Source organism: Phlebotomus papatasi, chromosome 2, assembly GCF_024763615.1.
Source record: "Phlebotomus papatasi isolate M1 chromosome 2, Ppap_2.1, whole genome shotgun sequence".
Classification (NCBI taxonomy): domain Eukaryota; kingdom Metazoa; phylum Arthropoda; class Insecta; order Diptera; family Psychodidae; genus Phlebotomus; species Phlebotomus papatasi.
This window is the reverse complement of record NC_077223.1, coordinates 73,043,962-73,064,302: the sequence shown is the minus strand read 5'-3', so window position 1 is coordinate 73,064,302 and position 20,341 is coordinate 73,043,962. Positions and strand designations below refer to the sequence as shown.

Here is a 20,341-nt window from a genome sequence, read left to right as displayed (position 1 = left end):
CAAAAATTGAATGAAATTTTTTTTTTAAATTAATTTTTGATCGTTTTAATTTTTACTCGTACTCTAAATAACTCTTTTTATTATCACAAATATATTCAAGTTATTCCTGGAAAGTTAAGTCTGGAAAATTTTGTGCTTTTTTAACTTTATGGACGATTGGGTCATATATGACCAAGAGTTTTCCAGGACTTCTAGCGATAGGAATTTTTTTTCTAACCATAAATCTGTTATTTAAGCTAAAATATCGAGGGAAAATTGATTTTATTGAATTTCGCTCAGCGGAAAGCTTCTCGTCCTTAAAGGGTTAAACCTTAAATTTTTGCTAAACATACCATAGTTCTGGGACTAACAGAAGAGGGCGCTAATGTCAAAAATCCAAAATAACACGAAAACTTGAAATTTCTCACGTTGATCTAATTAACTAAATCGGATTACTTTCAACGCTTTTCTATAAAATATCGCAAATTATCCAATTATCCATTTTTTTTATAAAAGTGAGGTTATACTGTACATAACCTCATGATGATAGCTTGAAATTTCTTTCTTCTTGGTCAATTTATTAGGAAAGATAATTAAGGGTTTTTGAGAGCTCTGTTGCAGATTTTCAAAAAACTTGTATGATAAACTGCATGAAATTTTGAGGTTATGCTTTATATAAACTCACATTTTAAAGTACTGCAGAATCATAAAGTCTCTCTTACATAAAAAGAACACTTTGAAAGTATTTTGTATGCTTTAAACTAAAAGAGATAAATCTTTCTTTTTTTTAAGGTAAATCTTAAGTGTTTTTCAAGTGAAATAAACAAAATAAAACAGTTTAAAAAAGTATTAGATATAGATCAGAATTTACGTTTATTCTTTTAAATTGAATATATAATAAAAATTGCATTAAAATTGAGAATTTAAAATTCAACTAGCTTTTTAAGGTTAAGTTCATCATAACCTCAAATCACAAAAAGCATCCCTTCAGCAAAAAACTAAAGACACTTTTACTTACATTTCTGTATTGTGTTTATGACAGTCGCATGTATGTGTGCAGTTCTCTCCGTACTTATTCTCTTCACATATCCTCTCCTCACAATCTACTCCAGTCCAACCCTGAGTACAGCTACAGTGTCCATCAGAAGGATCACACTGTGCTCCATTCTTACAATGGCAATCTTCAGCACAATTAATACCATATCGATGACTAGGACATGGGTCTAAGCACTAATTATAAAATTGAAGAAATAATGAGTAATTGCGCTCTATATAAAGACTAATTTTTAACCACATACCTTGGTGCCCATAAAACCAGGAGCGCACTCACACTCCCCAGTAATATGATGGCACGAAGCACCATTGAAGCATTCACAGTTCTGGGAGCAATTGGCGCCAAAAGTTCCCGGAGGACAACGATTGGCACAGACGCTACCAACCCAACCAGGCGGACAGTCACATTTCCCATCAGTGGGATTGCATTTTCCATCATTTTGACATCGACACTCCTGCTTACACTGATTACCATGCATTCCTTCTGGACAAGGTTCGTCACAGCTTTAGGTAAAAAAAATATGTGGGAAAACTTATAAGTGACATAGAATTGCCTCAAGAAACAAAAAATAAAAAAAAAAATAAAAAAGAATACAAAAAATTATAATTTCACGATGCTCATCTCATGTCAAAGATTTTTTTTTCAATATTTCTAACGTTTCTAACAATAAAAAAAATATATAAAGAAAAGGTGTTTTCAAATTTATTAATTAAAATTTCAAATTTTAAATCATTCCATAAATCAATAAAAAGAGGAAATTCATTTGTTCGCTATATAGGGGAAAGTGGTCTGCCTTTGAATGCGGCAGCCTTTGAATGTTTAAATTTTTCTCTTATTTTCTAAAGCAAAAATTCTACTTTATGAACAATAGTTAATAGTATTAACTATTGTTCTTGTAAGCTAAATTTAATGGAATTTTAGCTTTGGGAAATAAGAGAAAAATTGAAGCATTCAAAGGCTGCCGCATTCAAAGGCATGCCACTTTCTCCTACTACTTAATATGATTTTAACCTAAAATATAAATTTTAGAAGGTTTATGTTGAAAAGTGAGGTTATGTAATACATTCCGTGGCTGCGAGTAATTTTGCACTCCTAAATAAATACTAAAAAGGCAGCGATATCTAATAATAATCAACAATGAAGGTCTTAAGATCTAAGTGTGCTCGAGATTCACAAGATGGCGTGGTCGCTATCATGATTTGACAATTCGGTTCGCCATATTTAAAAACTGTCAGAACCTGAAACTAATTCGATTTTGCTGAAATTTTAGTATATTGTAGTTGATGGCAAGACCTTTTCAAAAATCATCTATATTCCGGTTTAGATCAAGCAATTACCCAGATACAGACACTCAAAATTTCAAATTTTATAATAATTATACTTCCGCCATTTCCTCAATCTTTATAATTTTCTCTTAAATATATTGGACTTTAGTGAAACGTCTCAATAAGCACTAAAAAAAGTTAAGCCTTCTATTTTATTTACTTTTACAACATAAAAAGAGATGGCAAAGCGTCCCAGTTTTGCGGAATGCTTGAACTCACGAGATAGAGCTCACCGTGAATTAGTTTCTTTGCATAATCTTTTGGTATTACTGATCTACTAGAAATCTTGAAATATATTCGAAATTTCAATACCTTTCCAAAAAATTCAAATTTATATTATAGGTTGAAAAATGAGCATTCCAAAGTGCTTGACCTTTGACCTCCAATAATTCAAAATGGCGAATATTCTGGTCATAGGTATGTTTGGGCGAAATGTTCGCCTGGACTAGCTCTAAAACATATCCGAAAATTATTGAAAAAGTTTGGGTCAATTTTGAGAAAAACCGAAAAAACATGTTTTTAGGGGAGGGAAGGGGAATAGGGGAAAAAGGAGAAAAACGTCTAGGGAAATTGTTTTTTTTATAGGGTGTCATCGAAGACCGGAAGTCGATATCTCTTACCGTTTGACCTTTAGCTCGAGAACAATTTAATGTCAAGTAAAAAAAATTTCCAAAAAAAATTATTCACAATCGGTACTTAACCGGTTCATTACCGATAAGGACCGATACATCTAGGGTTCAGAATTTCAATACCTTTCCAAAAAATCCAAATTTAACCAAATCGGTTGAAAAATGGGCCTGCCAAAGTAGTTGACCCTTGACCTTCAATAATTCAAAATGGCGAATTTTCCGGTCAGAAGTATGTTTATGCGAAATGTTCGCCTGGACTACTTCTAAAACATATCCGAAAATTATTGAAAAAGCTTGGGCCAATTTTGAGAAAAACCGAAAAATATGGTTTTGGAGGGAATAGAGGTGGGGGAGGGAAAAAAACGACGAGATATTGTTTTTTATTGGGGGTCATCGAAGACTGGAAGTCGATATCTCTTACCGTTTAAGCTCCAGAACAGTAAAAAGTTGAAAAAAGACGATTATATAACTGCTTTTTCTTTGAGTTCGAGCAGTAAAATAAATAAAAGCATAATTTACTTTTCTATTTTTCATCTTCGTAAAAACATTTTTTTTTTTCAGATTCTAAAGTAAACATGGTATTATTCTTTTTATTTGCTAGATCATAAGACTTTTGAATACTATTGTCTTTTTTATAATGATTTAAATAACGAAAGCGCACCATAGTAAACTGATAATAAGGATGTCAAAATTTTCAACTTGCAACCACGTTCTCTAGGCAATCACTTGATCTAGGTCGGATTTCATGGGTATTATGAAAAGGTCCTGGCATGAGCTACAAAATATTAAAATTTCAGCTGAATCGGCTGAGTTTATATTCTTGACATTTATTCAAAATGGCGGATAGAAACGTCCAACCAAGATATCCACCACGTAATCCTAACGTAATTTTAACAAAAGTGCCTGAAATTTCTTTGAAAAAGTTTTAAATATTAAAATATTCAAAGACGAATTACTTTTAAATAAGTAATCAGGTTTCTAGACGAACAATTAGGTGATAATTGTTAAGGATCTCACCTAATACAACTTTATAGGTTAAGCAAAAGACTATATCGCACTTTTTAAATTAATAATTCGTTTATGATTTATTTGAATCACATTATATAATATTTTTCCAGTTCTAATTTTAAGAACCAAATGACAAAGTGATTCATAAGTTTCATTTCTTTCAAGCAAAAATAAACCAAATTGTTTTTAGGTTAAGGGTTTTTTTAACCTCACATTTCTGGAAATTTGATAGTTTGAATACAGTAGACTCTTCGATATCCAGCACTTCGATATCCGGGTGACAGCTGCCAAACACTGGCGGTTGATATATTCAAAATTATTTTCACTAAACATGAAGTTTGTCCAGAGTGATTTAAAGTATTATTAACATTGTATCGAAGTTTTTAATACATAATTGTGATAAAAAATGAAACAAGCACACCATGAAAAAAATTCTCTTTTTCTTTGTCAGACAGAAAATAAATTCACACTGCACAAAATAGAAAAACCGTTGATCATTCAAAAAACCTAAATGTCATTTTGTCCCCCAGTCAGCCGGATATCGAAGAGTCTACTGTAATTTTAATGGATGACGCATATTTCGCATCAGATATTTTAAAAAGAATAAAATGGCAAAAACAAGTCATACTCCGTAAAATTTATTTAAAAAAAATAATTATTTCCAAGCTGAAAATCTCGTGGTAAAGCTAAAAGCTTTTCCTTTGACTAATATTTCTTTTACTGCTTCTTGAACTGAATATCCATTTTAATCCAATTTAATCATCTTATGGAAAACAAAGACATTTTTTGATGCTCATTTTCCATTCACATTCGAGATTATTTTCTTCCGTGTCTCTCATTTCCTTCTTCTGATCCAATCCATTTAGCTTTCTTTTTCAGATGAAATGGATATTCTACCGCAAATTGAAAATGTTACCCCATTAAATATTGGAGAGATTAGGGCATTAGGGGGTGGTAAATCCTATTTGGATTGTGTCAATCTCAGTCAACATCATGTAAACATTTATATTTAGCCATAGGGCAAAAGCTTCTATTGTAATTTCAGGGACATTTCACAAAGGATTCCATTAATGATTCTTCATAGATAATATGTAACTGATGGAAAAATCAATACGACAGCAATATTTGATTGAAAATTAATTTATGCAGAAAGATAAAATAGTGAAAAAGATGAAACTTACAGTGGTCCTGTCCATCCTGGCTGACAAATACATTCTCCGGATATATGATCACAATCTCCTTCATTTTCACATCGGCACACTTCACTGCATCCCTCACCGTACTTCCCTTGGGGACACTTTTCCTCACATCGTGTCCCAAGGAAACCCTTCCCACACTTGCACTTCCCATTGTAGGGATCACACGTTGCACCACTTTCACAATCACACTTTTTGGAACAATCCCTGCCCCATGTCATGGGTGGACAGCTGATATCACATGCTGGACCACCATATCCTGGTTCGCATTTGCAAACATCTGGCGCCAGACAAACGCCAAACTTGCACTCATTCGTGCAGGTTGGAATACACCTATTTCCGGCCACATTTACTCCATAACCCTCTGCAAACAGAAAATTTGTGGAGAAAATAGAACTGGATCAGTCACTGGATTATTTTTGTTTAAAGTGCGGCTTCAATTTCTTCAACCGGAAATTTTTTAAGAGTTAATACATTGATTACGCTATCACAATAAACGGAAAACTTTCGCATGAAATTTTGAGAAGGAAAGTTATTCTGCTGAACTACTTTATGCTGAGAGTGAACTTAAATAAGAGTAGGTTAAAACAAGCGAGCTTTTCCCCTAGAGCTTTCAATTCCAACTCTAATCCTTTGATATAAAATTTAGAATATTTTAGCTTTTAAATTTGTGATACATCCTGGTCTAGAGCAAAGGGATTATAGAGAACTGAATTTTAAAATTGTGCTCTTGAATATTGAGAAATAAAATTCTTTGTGTGAGCTCTAGGAACAATTGAGGAGATCAGAACAAAAAAACGCTATTTTAATAGGGAAATGCATACGACTTAAGAGTTTTTTTGCTCTGAGTGCCTCAATGGATAAAGAATTTGAATTCTAATGGCTCCGGCACACCTTTTAGATGAGGAAAATTTCATGAAGTCGAAATTCGGTTCCCTTTCTTTCTCACATGTTTTGCATTCTCTCGCACTCTTCTTCTTCTCTTAAACATCACTCCAAATTCAATTTAGTACAATCAAATTTGGTATGCGAAAGAATGAGATATTCATATGCAAAACATGTGAGAAAGACCGGGTTTCGAATTTAGACTTCATGAAATTTTTCTCATCTAAAAGGTGTGCCAGAGCCATAAATAAGAACAATAAGGAAGACTCAGAATTCGAATAAGGAGAAACAAATTTTTCCTCTTCCTTCTCAGATATTCCCCAGATCTTTATCATTTAGAATCACTCAACTAAAAATATTTCAAAATAATTTTATATTTTGCCTATTTTAAAGTTGTGGTTAACCTGGAAGACTTTTCTTGAAAAAAGTCCCAGAAAATTATTAAAGAAATAAATGAAAATGCTCTTTATACGAGCTTCAGACCTAAGGTTTATCCATCTGGCTTAAGTTCTCTAATTCCTTATCAGGCACAATATTTTAAAAAAAAATTGTTTAGGATTGGATATTACTGACAAATACTGCATCAGATTTAGCAAAATCAATAAAATTGCTTGTTACTTAGAGTTTTAAGACCTTCGGAAACTGGGCTAAGCTCCCAGTCTGAAGCCGGCATTAGGGTTTCAAAAGCTTTTTTTACTGCAGTTCTTTTTTCAAAAATTCGCCAAAAATGCAATGCCAAACCGATTTCAATTAATTTTAGGCAAATGTGAAAGTTTGATAGATTCCTTAAAAAAGCTCTTCTAGGACAAAATTGCTTTTTTTTTAAGAAGAACTAATCAAAGGCTTCGCCAAAAGTCATCCTTTAAGGCCGGATGGGATTCAGGTGCCCCAAAAAAAAACTATTTTTTCGGACTAGGAGGAAGCGCGCTACCTTCGGACGACTCAAGCTTCGGACAATGCAATTTTTCTCTATGTTCCTTATGGATTTCACCCATACCCCTTTTCTGAAAATTTGAGACATTGGACTAGCTATTAAAATATAATATTATAATGGACCAAATTAATTAATAACACATTGAAAAAAATTATTTGTGCGAAGTATAAATCTTTCGAATGTACCGCGCTTTTCCCTATTTAGAGGACAAAATAATTTTCTATAATCAAAAAATCATTTTTGATTTTGGGACACCGGTGTCCCACTTGTTCTTAAAGGATTAAAAAATATATTAAAAGTTCTTTTAGTAGTACATGTTATCCAATGTTTCTTTACAGAAATTCATCATAAATCTATTTTTAATTTGAAGAATCAAAATAATTGAATGATTTTGTGCTTTTTAAAAAACTCATTAAATTAACAAAAGACCTTTCAAGCGAATAAAGGCCTGAATGCCATTTTCCTAAAAGGGCTAAAATCCCGAAAGCCAAAATCTTGAATTCTTAAAACTGTCATATCTAATCCCACAATTATATCCGCGTTTGCTGGAAGCAAAGGGATTTTTTTTTTGGAAATTATTTAACGCATTATCCTCTGTATAATTTCGTTCCTTTCACAGTTTTGATCGTTTTGACCATTCGATATTTTTATCTTTCAGAATTTTGTCGTTCTGGATTTTTGACTTTTTGTGGTTTCACTCTGACCACAATTAATTATTTCTTATTAACACTTGCGATCTAGTAATAAGGAAGGCGACTTCGCATCCTATACTATCCAAGCGCGAAATGTAACGCTCTCTACCTCATCACTTTTCACTTCTACATTCTAGCACAGTCACCGAGAGGATGATCGAGCTCTCTCACAAAATCTACCCCTAAGTGACAAAGTGCTCGAATAGCCGGATCCGACGGAGAAGGGCACCACTGGTACCAATTCGAATGGGATTCCTATGAGGGGTTATTTAACGATGCCAGAGAGTAATTCCACAGTTTATGTTTTTGGCTTTCAGGATTTTGGCTTTCGAGATTTTGACTTTCGAGATTTGGGATTTCAGGATTTAGTGTATCCGGGATTTTGTGTTTTCGGAATTTTGGCTTTCAGGATTTTGGTCGGGCTTTTGAAGTTTGGAATTTTGGTCCATTCGCGATTTTGACTATTCGAGATTTTAGCCCATTCGGGATTTTGGCTTTTCATGATTTCGACTTATTTGAGATTTTGGTTTTCGAGATTTCGACTCATTCGGGATTTTGGTTTTTTAGGATTTCGTTTCTTCGAGAATTAGGCTTTTCGGGATTTTGGGGTTCAGGATTGTGGCTCTCAAGATATTGGCTTTCGGGATTTTGGTACGTATCGTTTCGAATTGTCTTCTAATAGCGTTTTTGATTTCTTTGATACGATCGCTACACATTCTAAGAAAATTTTTCGAGGAAATACAGCGCTTTGATGAAAATCTTTAATCTTTTACTTTAAGTATCATTTTTTTTTTAGTTTTGAAGCAAAACTGTATTTGAATAATCTCAAATGGAAAAATCAAAGTTTTCCAAGTTATTTTTAATGTTAAAGCTTGTCGTTATGATCTCTTCAGCATTTAAATATTTAAAATTTTGAGCGGAACCTAAATAAAATGCTAATTGCCGTTAACCTTTAACTCTTTCGCATTTTTTGGGACTCTGAAAATCCAAAGAAAAAGTGGATATATTGGGAAACCATTTTTTAAATTTATTTTCAGGATCGATAAAAAACAATTCTTGTGGATGACTACAAACTACAAGGATGTTCAAATGTAAGATATTTTTTTCCAGAACTTTATTTAATTTCTGAGTTAAGATATTTTTGATCAAAAAATCCTGAAATTGGCTTGCTGCATATGTTGCGGTTCCGAAACAGGGGTCCCGGTCAAAATCCCGAAAGCCAAAATCCCGAAAGCCAAAATCCCGAACGCCAAAATCCCGAAAGCCAAAATCCCGAATTGGCCAAAATCCCGAAAGCCAAAATCCCGAATTCTTAAAAATGTCACAGCTACTCCCACGATTGTACCCGCGCTTGCTGGAGGCAAAGGGAAATCTTCTGTGTCTTAGGAAATTATTCTAAACACTTTCCTCCATATAATTTCATCCCTTTCAAGATTTTGAAAATTCGGGATTTTGGCTTTCGGGATTTTGGCGTTCGGGATTTTTGCTTTCGGGATTTTGGCTGCCACCGCCGAAACAGATAACTCAGAATAGTTTTTTTTATTATTGTTTCAGTGAGATACCATTTTTCATTGATTAAAAACCAAGTTACATATCAATTTTAAATGAAAAGTTAAAAAAATAGAAAATAATAATTCCACATAAATCTACTTCAATTAACCTTCAACAGTTAATATCCATAATGCTTTGTATTGTGATATGAACCATTAAAGACTAATAATACAAATAAATAAAAGAATATGATATTTGCATTGTACTTACTGCAACACTCCTTAACAATTTTCTTCTTGACAATTGGCTGTGTTTTATTAACATCCCGGAATTTTATTTTGTATTTTGAACATCTCGGTGGAACATTCCAGCACCACTCATTAACCATTTCTTGATATGCCTGCTTTTCAACAGTCGTGATATAAATAACATCACTGAAAAGACACAGAAAAAAAACACCTATTGAAAAAAATTGTAGCGAGAAAAAAAGGAAGTAATTAAAACATCTGCTATCAACTTTATAGTATATTTGGTGTTTCTAGATATAAACCAGAGTGCTTAAAACTGCAAAAATCAACTGATGATTCATTGTAAATTTTCTCATTCTACAGCTGAACTAAATAAATTTCCAGATTAGTAAGTATATATGATAGTTTATTAATCATTCCCAGATATTTAGTGTGAGTGTGAAGAAATGATTGTATAAACATTTTTCTTCTTGAGAAATCGATCAACAATTTTCGACTAAAATATTCATGTAGGTCAAAAAATTAGTGCTTTACTTTCCGTAATCTATTTTTATCAGTCAGCTTGGTCGGCTTGGTCTATACTCAATATGTTCTTCAATTTCTATCAAATTTCTTCCAAGAAAATCCTATAAAATCAACTTTCCAGGCACTTCAAAATTGATAAGAAATGTTTTTATCTCGTGTTTATTTTGCTTTCTTTCTAAATTGTAAATGACCGACGTAATATTATTTAAGATCTAGAAATAATTTAAAAACAAATTGATGGTTTTGAATGATTGTTGCGGGTTTATCTCTCTAGCTATTTGACTTTTCACATTTTCCCTCTGAGTCATCAAATATTGAACAACACTACAGAAAAGCTATTTGAATATAAATATTTGAGAATTAAAGTGGTATAATATTTCAGTTTTATCGTTACTAACTGAAATCAACCACTAAAACCTACCCATTATTGTTGTGACGAATAGAGAGTAGGAAGGAAGTCAATTAAATATTGACGAAATAATTTGAGAGTGCCGGCAATATAATTTAGAAATTCCCCTAAAATCAATGACTGTGATAAGAAATCTGAGAGATAAATTGCAGGGGGCAGATTTACTGTTTTCATCATCAGAGACTTTCATCTTTGCAATTATCGTATTAGATAACGAAGCATAATCTTTTACGTGCTCAATTACTTTGAAAATTGCAAAATACGGAGAAAACTGCTAGGTACAATGATTGTCAACTCCAAACTAACAATGGAATATTTTATTAAGCGAAAAATATAGTACAAATATTGCACAACAAAGACATAAGGTTTTGCATTACTGAACAACGTATGTGTCATAATTAAATTGTTCTACGTCAGCCAAATTTTGGTATTTTGCTTACATTAGAGTCAATTTATCCATCTTATTGTTTGTCTCTCTTACTCATTCATTTTCGATACACCCAAATGGTTCCTTCAAATAGTGGATGTTTACAATCAACATCACGGTACTCTGCGAATGATCTCATCGATCATTTAATAAACAAAAGTTTTATATAGAGAAAGCATGAAGAGAAGTAATAAATTAATTGAGTGAAAAGAAATGGAGTAAAATCTATGCCTTTCTCAGTTAATTTTTCTGTGAGTATTTTCACAAGAAATTACAATTTAATCAAGTTGAATTAAAGTGTGGATTATTTAAATAACTTCCTTCCTTTTGGATCACTCATCAACAGAGAATGCATTGTTATTAGAAGCACATAGGCTTGTAAGGCTTCTAAACACTTGTGATTCATAAGATGTCAATTGAGGAGACATCAGCAATAGAGCTTTATTCTTTTATTTATAATTTACTATATAAATTATGATATATTTTAAGTTAATACTTCTCTACAATACATCTTATTTATGATAAAAATAAATTATTTGTTAAAAATAAAAATAACAGTAAACTACCTACTTCTTAGACTAATTGCGTTATACTCACTGTGGTGTAACATATAAGATTAATATTAATATTAAGAAAAGCCGAAAAGAGAGCTATATAGTATGCAAAATTTCAAATGGAAAATCACGTGTGTTAGAAAGAGTACACTCTAGTGGAGTAATACGATGAGTAAGATATTACTATTCGTATTAATTGCTTTCTGAATCGTATTAATGGCCATTCGAGCAATTTTCCACGCGTGCCAACTGTGATTCGGTCAGTTTTCGAGCGAAACACAAGAGAGAGGCAGGATAAAACACTTGCTATCTTTTTTTGGCATTCTCGCAGTTCAGAAAGTACTAATCTTAATATTAATCTTATATGTGACATGGTCATCATGACTCATGAGCTCATGACTCTTATGGTCCTAAAGAGGGTTTGTTAGAATGTGAGGTTAAGTTACATCTAACCTAAAAGTTTTACTAAATCCATCGTCTGAATGTGAATTTTATAGCAATGTTTGTTTAATAAGAAACAACTCGATCTCTTTAGAATAATTTTAAATTGATTTAAAAATTAATTGCATTTCTTATGTGCATCTAATGATAACCTAAAAAATTATACAAATAACCCCAATCTTGTAGCAAAAAGACTTGTAAGAATTCAAGGTCCAATATTTTAACTAAAAAAAGCTTACACAACCATTGAGCATTTTGTATAATGCAGCTGAATTTGGAGCTTGATTTTTAATTTATAAACCATGAATGTGTAAACCATAATCTCAATTTTGAGTTCGAGCAGTAAAACGTATAATCGCGAGAAAATTTTGTAATATTAAACTTTATCAATTCACACTGCACTTGCGTGATTCTAAAAATTCTATTTATAATATTTTTTAATTATTACACCGAAAAATTAAGTTTTAGACAAAATAATTTAAATTGTTATGGCTAGTAAAATTGTAATACAAAATTACGTTGTTTACTTTTCAAATTAAAGAAAAATCTTTTTTAGATTAGAAGATATGGCAAAGCGTTCCAGCGTTGTGGAGTGCTCGAACTCACGAGTAAGAGTTATCCGCGTCTATTAACATTAAAAAAGTCATTAGTCATTAGTCTATTTTAATTAAAAAAAAACATTCCAAAATAAGAAATTTCTTAAGAAAAGTAGGTTTCAAAATATTTTAGCATGAGTAATAAGTTTTCGAACTATTAAAAAAGTAAATACGAGAAAGGAAAATCTTGGTACTACTATACCGACTCATGACCGAGTAAGTCCGATGCAGTTGGGTTAGAAATTTCAATATCTTTGAAACACATAGGTTGAAAACTAGGCCCTCCAAAGTGGTTAAACTTTCATCTTCGAAAATTTTATATTGAAATGGTTTTCGAATACAGGTGTCTAAGGACGAAATATTCGTCTCGACTACCTCTAAAACACATTCGAAAATGAAAGAAATCGTAGGATCCGTTTTCGAAATAAACCAAAAACAATTTTTTTGGAGGCGAAGGAGAAGGTGGGAGAAAGAGAAAAAATACTGTCCTAGATAATGTTGACTTATGGGGGGTCGTCGAAGACCGGAAGTCGATATCTCTTCCCGTTTGGCCTGGAGCCGTGTCAGAAGTGAAAAAGTAGATTATATAACTGCTCTCTCTAAGAGTTCGAGTAGTAAAATAGCCCGAGTAGGTATTAATGTAAAAAAAATGTATCAATTTTTTTCCGATGTCCTCTGCATTTTCCCATAATTTAACGCAATTTCCGTTATTTTTGAAAATATCGTTTGAATTTGTAAGGTGAAAAATGACATTCATACCGTCTAAATAAATACCGTTAACTAAAATTATTGAGAAAATGTTAACTATGAAAGAAAAATTGGAGTTCGTGTCATATAAATATACCCATTTTTGAGGTTAGATTCTACATAATCCTACATTTAAAAATAACCTCTAAAACAATAACAATTTTTCCATACAGTAGACTCTCTCTCAATTGGGTATTTGGGGAAAAATGTCATCCGGTTTATCGATAGATTTGGGCGTCAAAGCCTTTGTAAATTCTGCAAAAATCGCTCAATTATAAAGAATCATAATAAAATAGAAAGAACTACAGCGAATTTGAGCAAATTAGCTTCATAATTAAACGTGAAAATTGTCAACAAAATTTTCGCCCGATTGAGAAAGAGCCGATTGAGTAAGAGTCTACTGTACTTTTAAGTAATGCAATGAAATTAATATTCAATTAATAAAAAATCATTATGTAGTCACTGTAACACTAATTAATTTTTTATTATTTATTTGTATTCAATATTACCGGCGTAATTAATTTAAATTTATTTAATTTTTGAATGAAAACAATATCTGTGTATTGGAGATAAACAATAGCAACAATTGCAATATTCTCTCTAAAATTTAAACCACATTTAATTTAATTTATCCACTTCCTAGCAGAAATTACTCATTTACAATCTCTCTAGTGATACAGCAAAAATTGAAAAAATTTCCTCATCATCAGATTCACCAGGTAAACAGCAAAAGTTGTAATTTAGTACAAGAGAAAAAAAATTACCATTGAAATATCACATGAAATCTGAAATTATTATGTAAGATAAAATGCAAATTTATAGTACATAGAGGAAAAAAGACTTGGGGTATATAATGTGATAATTTGCCAGTTGGCTGAATAGGAACATTTTATTAAAATATTCTCAGAGACACAGTGCCTGAAAAAAATCACAAACATTACAATATTAATATTGTAATTCAAAATTTGTGGCACGTTCCCTCCGTAAATTTTTCTTTGACTAACATCTTCCCCTTCCAATTCATAAGTCGCGCTCCAAGCATGAACAACATTCTCAAACGCCTCTCAATTTTCAAGTACTTGCGGTCACAACAGGTGGTTTTTACGTATAAATATACTAAGAGAGCAAATAAACTCAAGAGATATGCACTTTTCTACACCTAGATTGAAGGCATTGAGAGACACGTTGAGCAATGCATAAAAAATTCCGATATTGCAAAAAGTTATATGACTCCAGATATACGCGAATTCTCAAGCGGAAAATAAAGAAATTGTCGCATATTGTGATTAAAAAAAATGTATTTAAAAGTTTCTGCTTCCTTCAATTGATAACAATTTTTTCCATTGAAAATATATGACGGAATAAAAACTATTGCTTTTATAGATGTTTACTTCAATATTGAAAAAACTATTTTACAAAAGTTCTGACTTTTAAGCATTAACTTGAAAATGGTTATACAGTGATGATAAGTCATGAAATGTACATAATTATTCTGACCTCACAAGCATTGTGTATACGTGACTTTTCAAATAAAAACATTATTTTCAATTGATTGTGTCAAATTTCTTAGAACATGATTTTTCAAATATTAGTTCCGGTTTATTAAGCAACAAAAAAAACGAATACTTAAGGTTTTTCCTTTCATTTATTATGAAATAGTCACTAAATCACGATAACTCATTAATCTATAACAGGAGAAAACACTTAAAAAGAAGCACTTAAAAATCCTAATACGAGCTTCAGAACCTAAGGTGTTCAGTCATATGGCTTAACTTTTCTAAATTCTTATCAGTCAAGATTTTTCTGAAAATTTCAATTTAAAATTGAATACCAAATGCATAAATGGATCATTAGATCTCCAAAAACCAATAAACTTTCTTATTATTTAGGTATTTAGGATTTTGAGCCCTTCAGAAATGGGCTGACCCTATTGCATAGACCTGCGCAACACGGTTTTGCTAACGGAGATCTCACATGGTACGTTTGATAGAGTCAAGTCCCCTGATTAAGAATCTGACCTTGGTTTTGTTCCATTACGTAACAATGTTTTTTTATTAATACTTTTATATTTTTTTCTGATTTGCCTTACATTATCTGTTATATCTCAGGTTCTAGTGAACAGAACTTAAAAAGTGTGGGTCCGTTAGAAAGCTCATTAGCTGTGCTTCAATTTTGACGATTACAAAAAGCTTTGTAAAACCACTCCTTCAGGGTGTAAAATTAAAGTTACTCTAAAAATTACCAAAAAACTGATCTTAAAGTGAGGTTTTAAAAATTTATATAAAATAAACTAAACAAAATATTAAAAATCCATTGACGCCAGACGATTGGCACCACTTGGACTACAATTTTGTTCATGTAAGACATCGCGCTCCGATCACTCTAAATGCCTCATTTGTTGGTTTTTGTCATTTTCCAAAAATATGAAGTAGGGGAAAGCCTCATAATTATGTCCAGTTTCTTATTTTGGACACTTTGAGGATAAAATTGGACAATAAAATCAAATTAATTAAAATTATAGATTTTTATTCCAATATTTGATGAATAATGAATTCTATCTAAATATTTGTTCTTTTTGGAAGATTTTAACACTAAGTACGTTAAATTTTGAATATGATTTGAGTTGAAATTGCTTTGTTGAAAATTCAGTGTGAGCAATTGCTTACGAGAAATATGACAGAACTTTGTGTTTACTTCAGTCTTATTTAGCTGTGATGAAGTACTAACAATGTTTCTTGGCCTTTTTAAGTGATATTATTAAATATTCATTGAATATTGTGTTGATTCATATTAATGGTGATTTGTACATTTGACCCGAAGTGAGATTTGCCTTGTGAATTACGTTTTTCGTGTGAAAAATGGGCAATTTTTTAAGAGGTTCTCCAGTGAGGTAATAATCCTTATATTGGACAGGTGTTTTTCTCTGGAAATTTCGTGAAGTTTCAGCTTCTGTGATGACTAGGTTGGACAAATGCCTGGAGAAACAAAGGAGCATCATCTCTACGAATGAGATGTAGCGAGAAAAGCCTTGAAAGGCTCCTGGAAAAGTTAAGGAATTCGCTAATCCGCACATACTTGGAGTACCAAAGTCAACTCAGTTTAATGAATGATATGGAAAGTTTCCAGGCTTCTAGTGATATTTTACGTTTCCCTTACATGAACAGGAAGAGGACTTGGTCAGATTGGTTCATGAAATGAAGAACAATGGGCAGCCTGTTGAGGCGGATTATCTGTCCAAATTTACAGCCAAGTTGTCCAAATTAATAACCAAGTTGTCCAAAATAAGAGCTAAATTCACCTCTACATATAAATTAATTTTTAAACGTATTAAAACTAATTTTAGTAAAAACAAAGACAATAAATCCTTGCCAAGTTTTTAAACAACCCTTTTGAAAAGAGAGTAACAAAAAAACTCAATTAGTATTGAAAATATCGCACTTCAAACATGGAACATCGATGCTTATAAGCAGACTGTCCAAAATTATGAGCCCTTACCCTACCTATTTTAGAGCAAATTTTCTAAAGATTTTTGAGAAAATATCTTTTAAAACTTATGTAAAACATATATAAATGTTGAGATTCTTCTTTAAATCGATCGGGGAACCATCAACATAATTTTCATTAACATACCCCAAGTAAAAAGTTAAATGAGGAAAAAAAGTTAATCATTCCTAATAATGGTTTTTTAAGGTAAAAGGTTTAAAATGCTCTAGAGAGCGAACAGGGTGTTTCGCTTTGAAGGAATTTCTCGAGACCGAAAAAAATCCCGCGAAGTAACTCCAGTGACATAGTAAAATTGCAAATCTGCAAAAGATTTGGAATAAGTCATGGAAACGCCGTTATGTACGCAAGACTTTTTTGGCGCAAATTATTCAGCCTACTTTCAGCACCAACGATTCATAAGAAGTGCATATCAAATTCGCCGCGTGAAAAAAAATGCATACATTTAGGAGCACTTTGAAAATTATTTTATAAATGAGCTCCCAATAGTTCTTTCAGTCCGTTTCCTCTTAAGGCGGAACTTCCTGTATATCTCAAATGAATGGGTTCATGGTAAGGTTCGTTGAAAAGATCTTGGAAATTCTGACGAGTCTAAGACCGGCTTCAGACCTAATACTTAGTCATATGTCTTAACTGCTCTAATTTCTTATCAATCACAATTTTCAGATATTTAGGAACTGGACTAAACTTCTAGTCTGAAGACCGCTTAAACCGGTTATAAGCGATTATAAGCCTACACAGTAAAAAAATTTTGGCTGCTTTACCATGATTTTCATTGTAAATTTTACATTAAACATGTAATCGTGTGTACTAATACACATTTGTGTAATTTGTACACATTTTGTCTGAAAACTGTGTAATTTTACACGAAATATGTATGAAAATATACAAAACTGTGTAATCATTCCCAGTTGATTACACGGTTTACAATTACATAAATTTTAAATTACACATTTTCAGATTACACGTTTTGTTGAAATACATAATTTGTGTAACTTTACAAGAATAATCGTGGTAAAAAAGCAAACCAATGGTTATCCTTGTAAATTTTTTTTTTACTGTGTATAACTAACTTTATTCCGGGAGTCAATTGTTTTACTTCTAATCTACTTAGAGCGATATTCTAAGTGATTTATGAATCGGTTCAAATCAGTTGTGAACCGGTAAAGGATAAATAATGCAAAAGTAATTTTGAGGTATATGATCTAAGTCATGAGTTCGCGTATTATGCAAGTATACGACGCTTCATTACATTTTTTATTTTTAGATTTCTAAGTCCATTAATTTTTACCAATTTGAATGTTTGTTTGATCTATCATTGTTCCGGGTAAATTAAATGTGAGATCTTTCCCAATTATCAAAAAAAAAAAACAATTCATGCGAAATTCTGCGGGTATATTATTGGTTAAGAACGTTTGCTAATATGGGTAATTTAACAGTTTGTCCAATCCAATAGCCATGATTTACTCTCACAAAGAGATGCTATAGATGAGAAGAACAACAAAAATTTCAGTGGTGGAATATTTAAATATCAGGAAGTAGGAAGAAAAATATTGCAGAATCTGTCGGTAATTTAGCCTTTAATTTTTTATGTCTACGTACACTGGACTTTACTTCAACGCCAAATTTTTATAAGTTTCCGAAATTTAATGCAAGTGGCAAGAATTTGGATTAAAGAGAAATCACCCTCTGGAAAATAAACCACAAAAATAAACATTTTTTACTACAATTTGACCTCATAATCTCAAATTCATATAGCGTTAAATTTCCAATATTGAAACACTTTTGCCAATCACGCAGGGACAACATGCAATAAGTATTAATAAATGAAATTTTAATATATTGTGTTCTTACTCTTTTTCTATCTTGCAGACATTAGGTCCCTCCAGTTCCGTAGCCAGTACGTGAACACATACACTAATGACTCCAATTATTACCAATATCGAGGCCATGGTGTCACAAAGTCGAAATCTCTGTTCTCGTAGCATTTCGACTTGCACACAAAATCACTTTTTTTCTGTTACACTTTATGAATTTCTCCTCTCTAAATTATCATTGCAGCAACTCACTGATAAAATTTTCCTCTTTGTATATCACAATAAAACCTCAAGAAAGAACTATTTCTTTTAAAGTTAGAAAAAAATAAAACACTTTTAAATGCAGAGACAAGTAAAAAAAAACTATGTCACTTCAAGTCGATTCGAGGTGTTTGATCGTGAAATGAGAATCAGCAAAGTCGTATAATTTTCTCTCTTTTTTTTCGTCGCACTTCTTCGCGAAAACACGGTTCAAGACAGAATGAGTGTTTATAAAAATTATTCCACTTCTTACTCTGACTCTTCTACACTTCGTTCTCATATAAAATGGATGAAGAAAGAAAAAGAACACAAGAATCCCAATGTAGGGTGAATCACATTCACTTGCACTTTTATGTCTAATCAATTTTCTCCATCCGGTGTTCGAGTCAATTGAAAGAAAGTTCTGATTCTGAACCGTTTTCTTCTCTTCCAAGCCACAGGCCAAATGTTCACCACCCACTTATGTTTATTTGGCTGACTCACTACTTTTCCGTCTGGTACATCTTCACCTCCTTTACCGCAAGTTTAGTTCAAGTCACAAGTTGTGTCTGTGAAGGAGAACAAACCATCACATTATATAAATTTTATATTGATGCTTTTAGAGAAGAGCAAATAATCACAAACTTTGGAGAGAATTGAAGAAGAAAAAAAAAGTCTTGTGAACAGAATCTCCCGGAAAAGTTCACTTGATGAAGAAATGAAAACCACTGAGGAAATTCTTCCATCTGCCCCAACAATTGGTTGTTGAATAGAAAAAAAAAAACACAGTGGTTCAATTGAATGCCATTGAGTGGCTAAACCACAACTAAAACCCGCATTACGTGTTGACTCTCGGCGTTCACACACTCAATTATTGGGAGGGAGTCTCTCTCACTAGTTGTATGCCTAGGAGAATTGACTCTTTATTATTTTACTTTCAACTCGCTTTTGCTTTTTGTAAGTATTGGAATAATGTAATTATTTGATTTTTAAAACTCTCTTAAGATAAGGGAATACTTTGCAAATGATACTGAATAAAAGCATAAGTTCCATGCAAAATGTGCAAAAGGATCTAAGATAAATATGATTTTTAGCGCCACTAGCGTAAATCAGATGAACTTCACATATTATACAAATTATTATTAGGAACAATGATATCCAAGGAAGGATATCATTGTAGGTTTCGTAGGTTATATACAGTGAATACAGTTAAATACAGTGAATGCTAAGGGCCTTGACAGACCTGAGAATTAGCCGAGAGACGGCTTAGCGTAATTATATTAGAGATAATGGTCAAACTACATTTCCATCATTTTCCACTAAGTCGTCTCTCGGCTTAAGTCGTAAGTGTGTCTAGGGCATAACGTCGTTTGTAGTGTGTCAGGAACTGACTTGGCTATGAACGACCTCTCTGGATTTTAGTCATAACTCATAAGTGTGTCCAGCACCTAACGATTAAGGGCAGAATCACATTGACAATAAAATGCTCGCCGTAGACTCAACGTATTTCGTTAATTTACGCATTTTCATTGCAATTCTTACGCAAATTCTCGATTATCGTATTACCTTATCTCATACTCGGTGGCACTAGATGAAAATAATATAAGAAAATTGAAGAAATAAAACGAAAGTGCGATAAACGG

The 20,341-nt window shown here is 32.2% G+C and overlaps 1 protein-coding gene across 1 annotated transcript in view; it reads right to left on the bottom strand.

Annotated features, from left to right (window-relative positions):
- LOC129804306 (protein draper) overlaps positions 1–19,571 on the bottom strand; it is a 40,560-nt gene extending 20,989 nt beyond the window's left edge. The window contains exons 1-6 of the mRNA XM_055851474.1: positions 19,344–19,571; positions 18,496–19,267; positions 9,464–9,627; positions 5,177–5,555; positions 1,278–1,536; positions 998–1,209 (exon numbers count right to left, since the gene is read on the bottom strand). Of these exons, the coding sequence (XP_055707449.1) occupies positions 998–1,209; positions 1,278–1,536; positions 5,177–5,555; positions 9,464–9,627; positions 18,496–18,629 (1,148 nt within the window). The 5' untranslated portion in view covers positions 18,630–19,267; positions 19,344–19,571. The remainder of the gene's footprint in view (positions 1–997; positions 1,210–1,277; positions 1,537–5,176; positions 5,556–9,463; positions 9,628–18,495; positions 19,268–19,343) is intronic.
- Between the last annotated feature and the right edge of the window lie 770 nt (positions 19,572–20,341).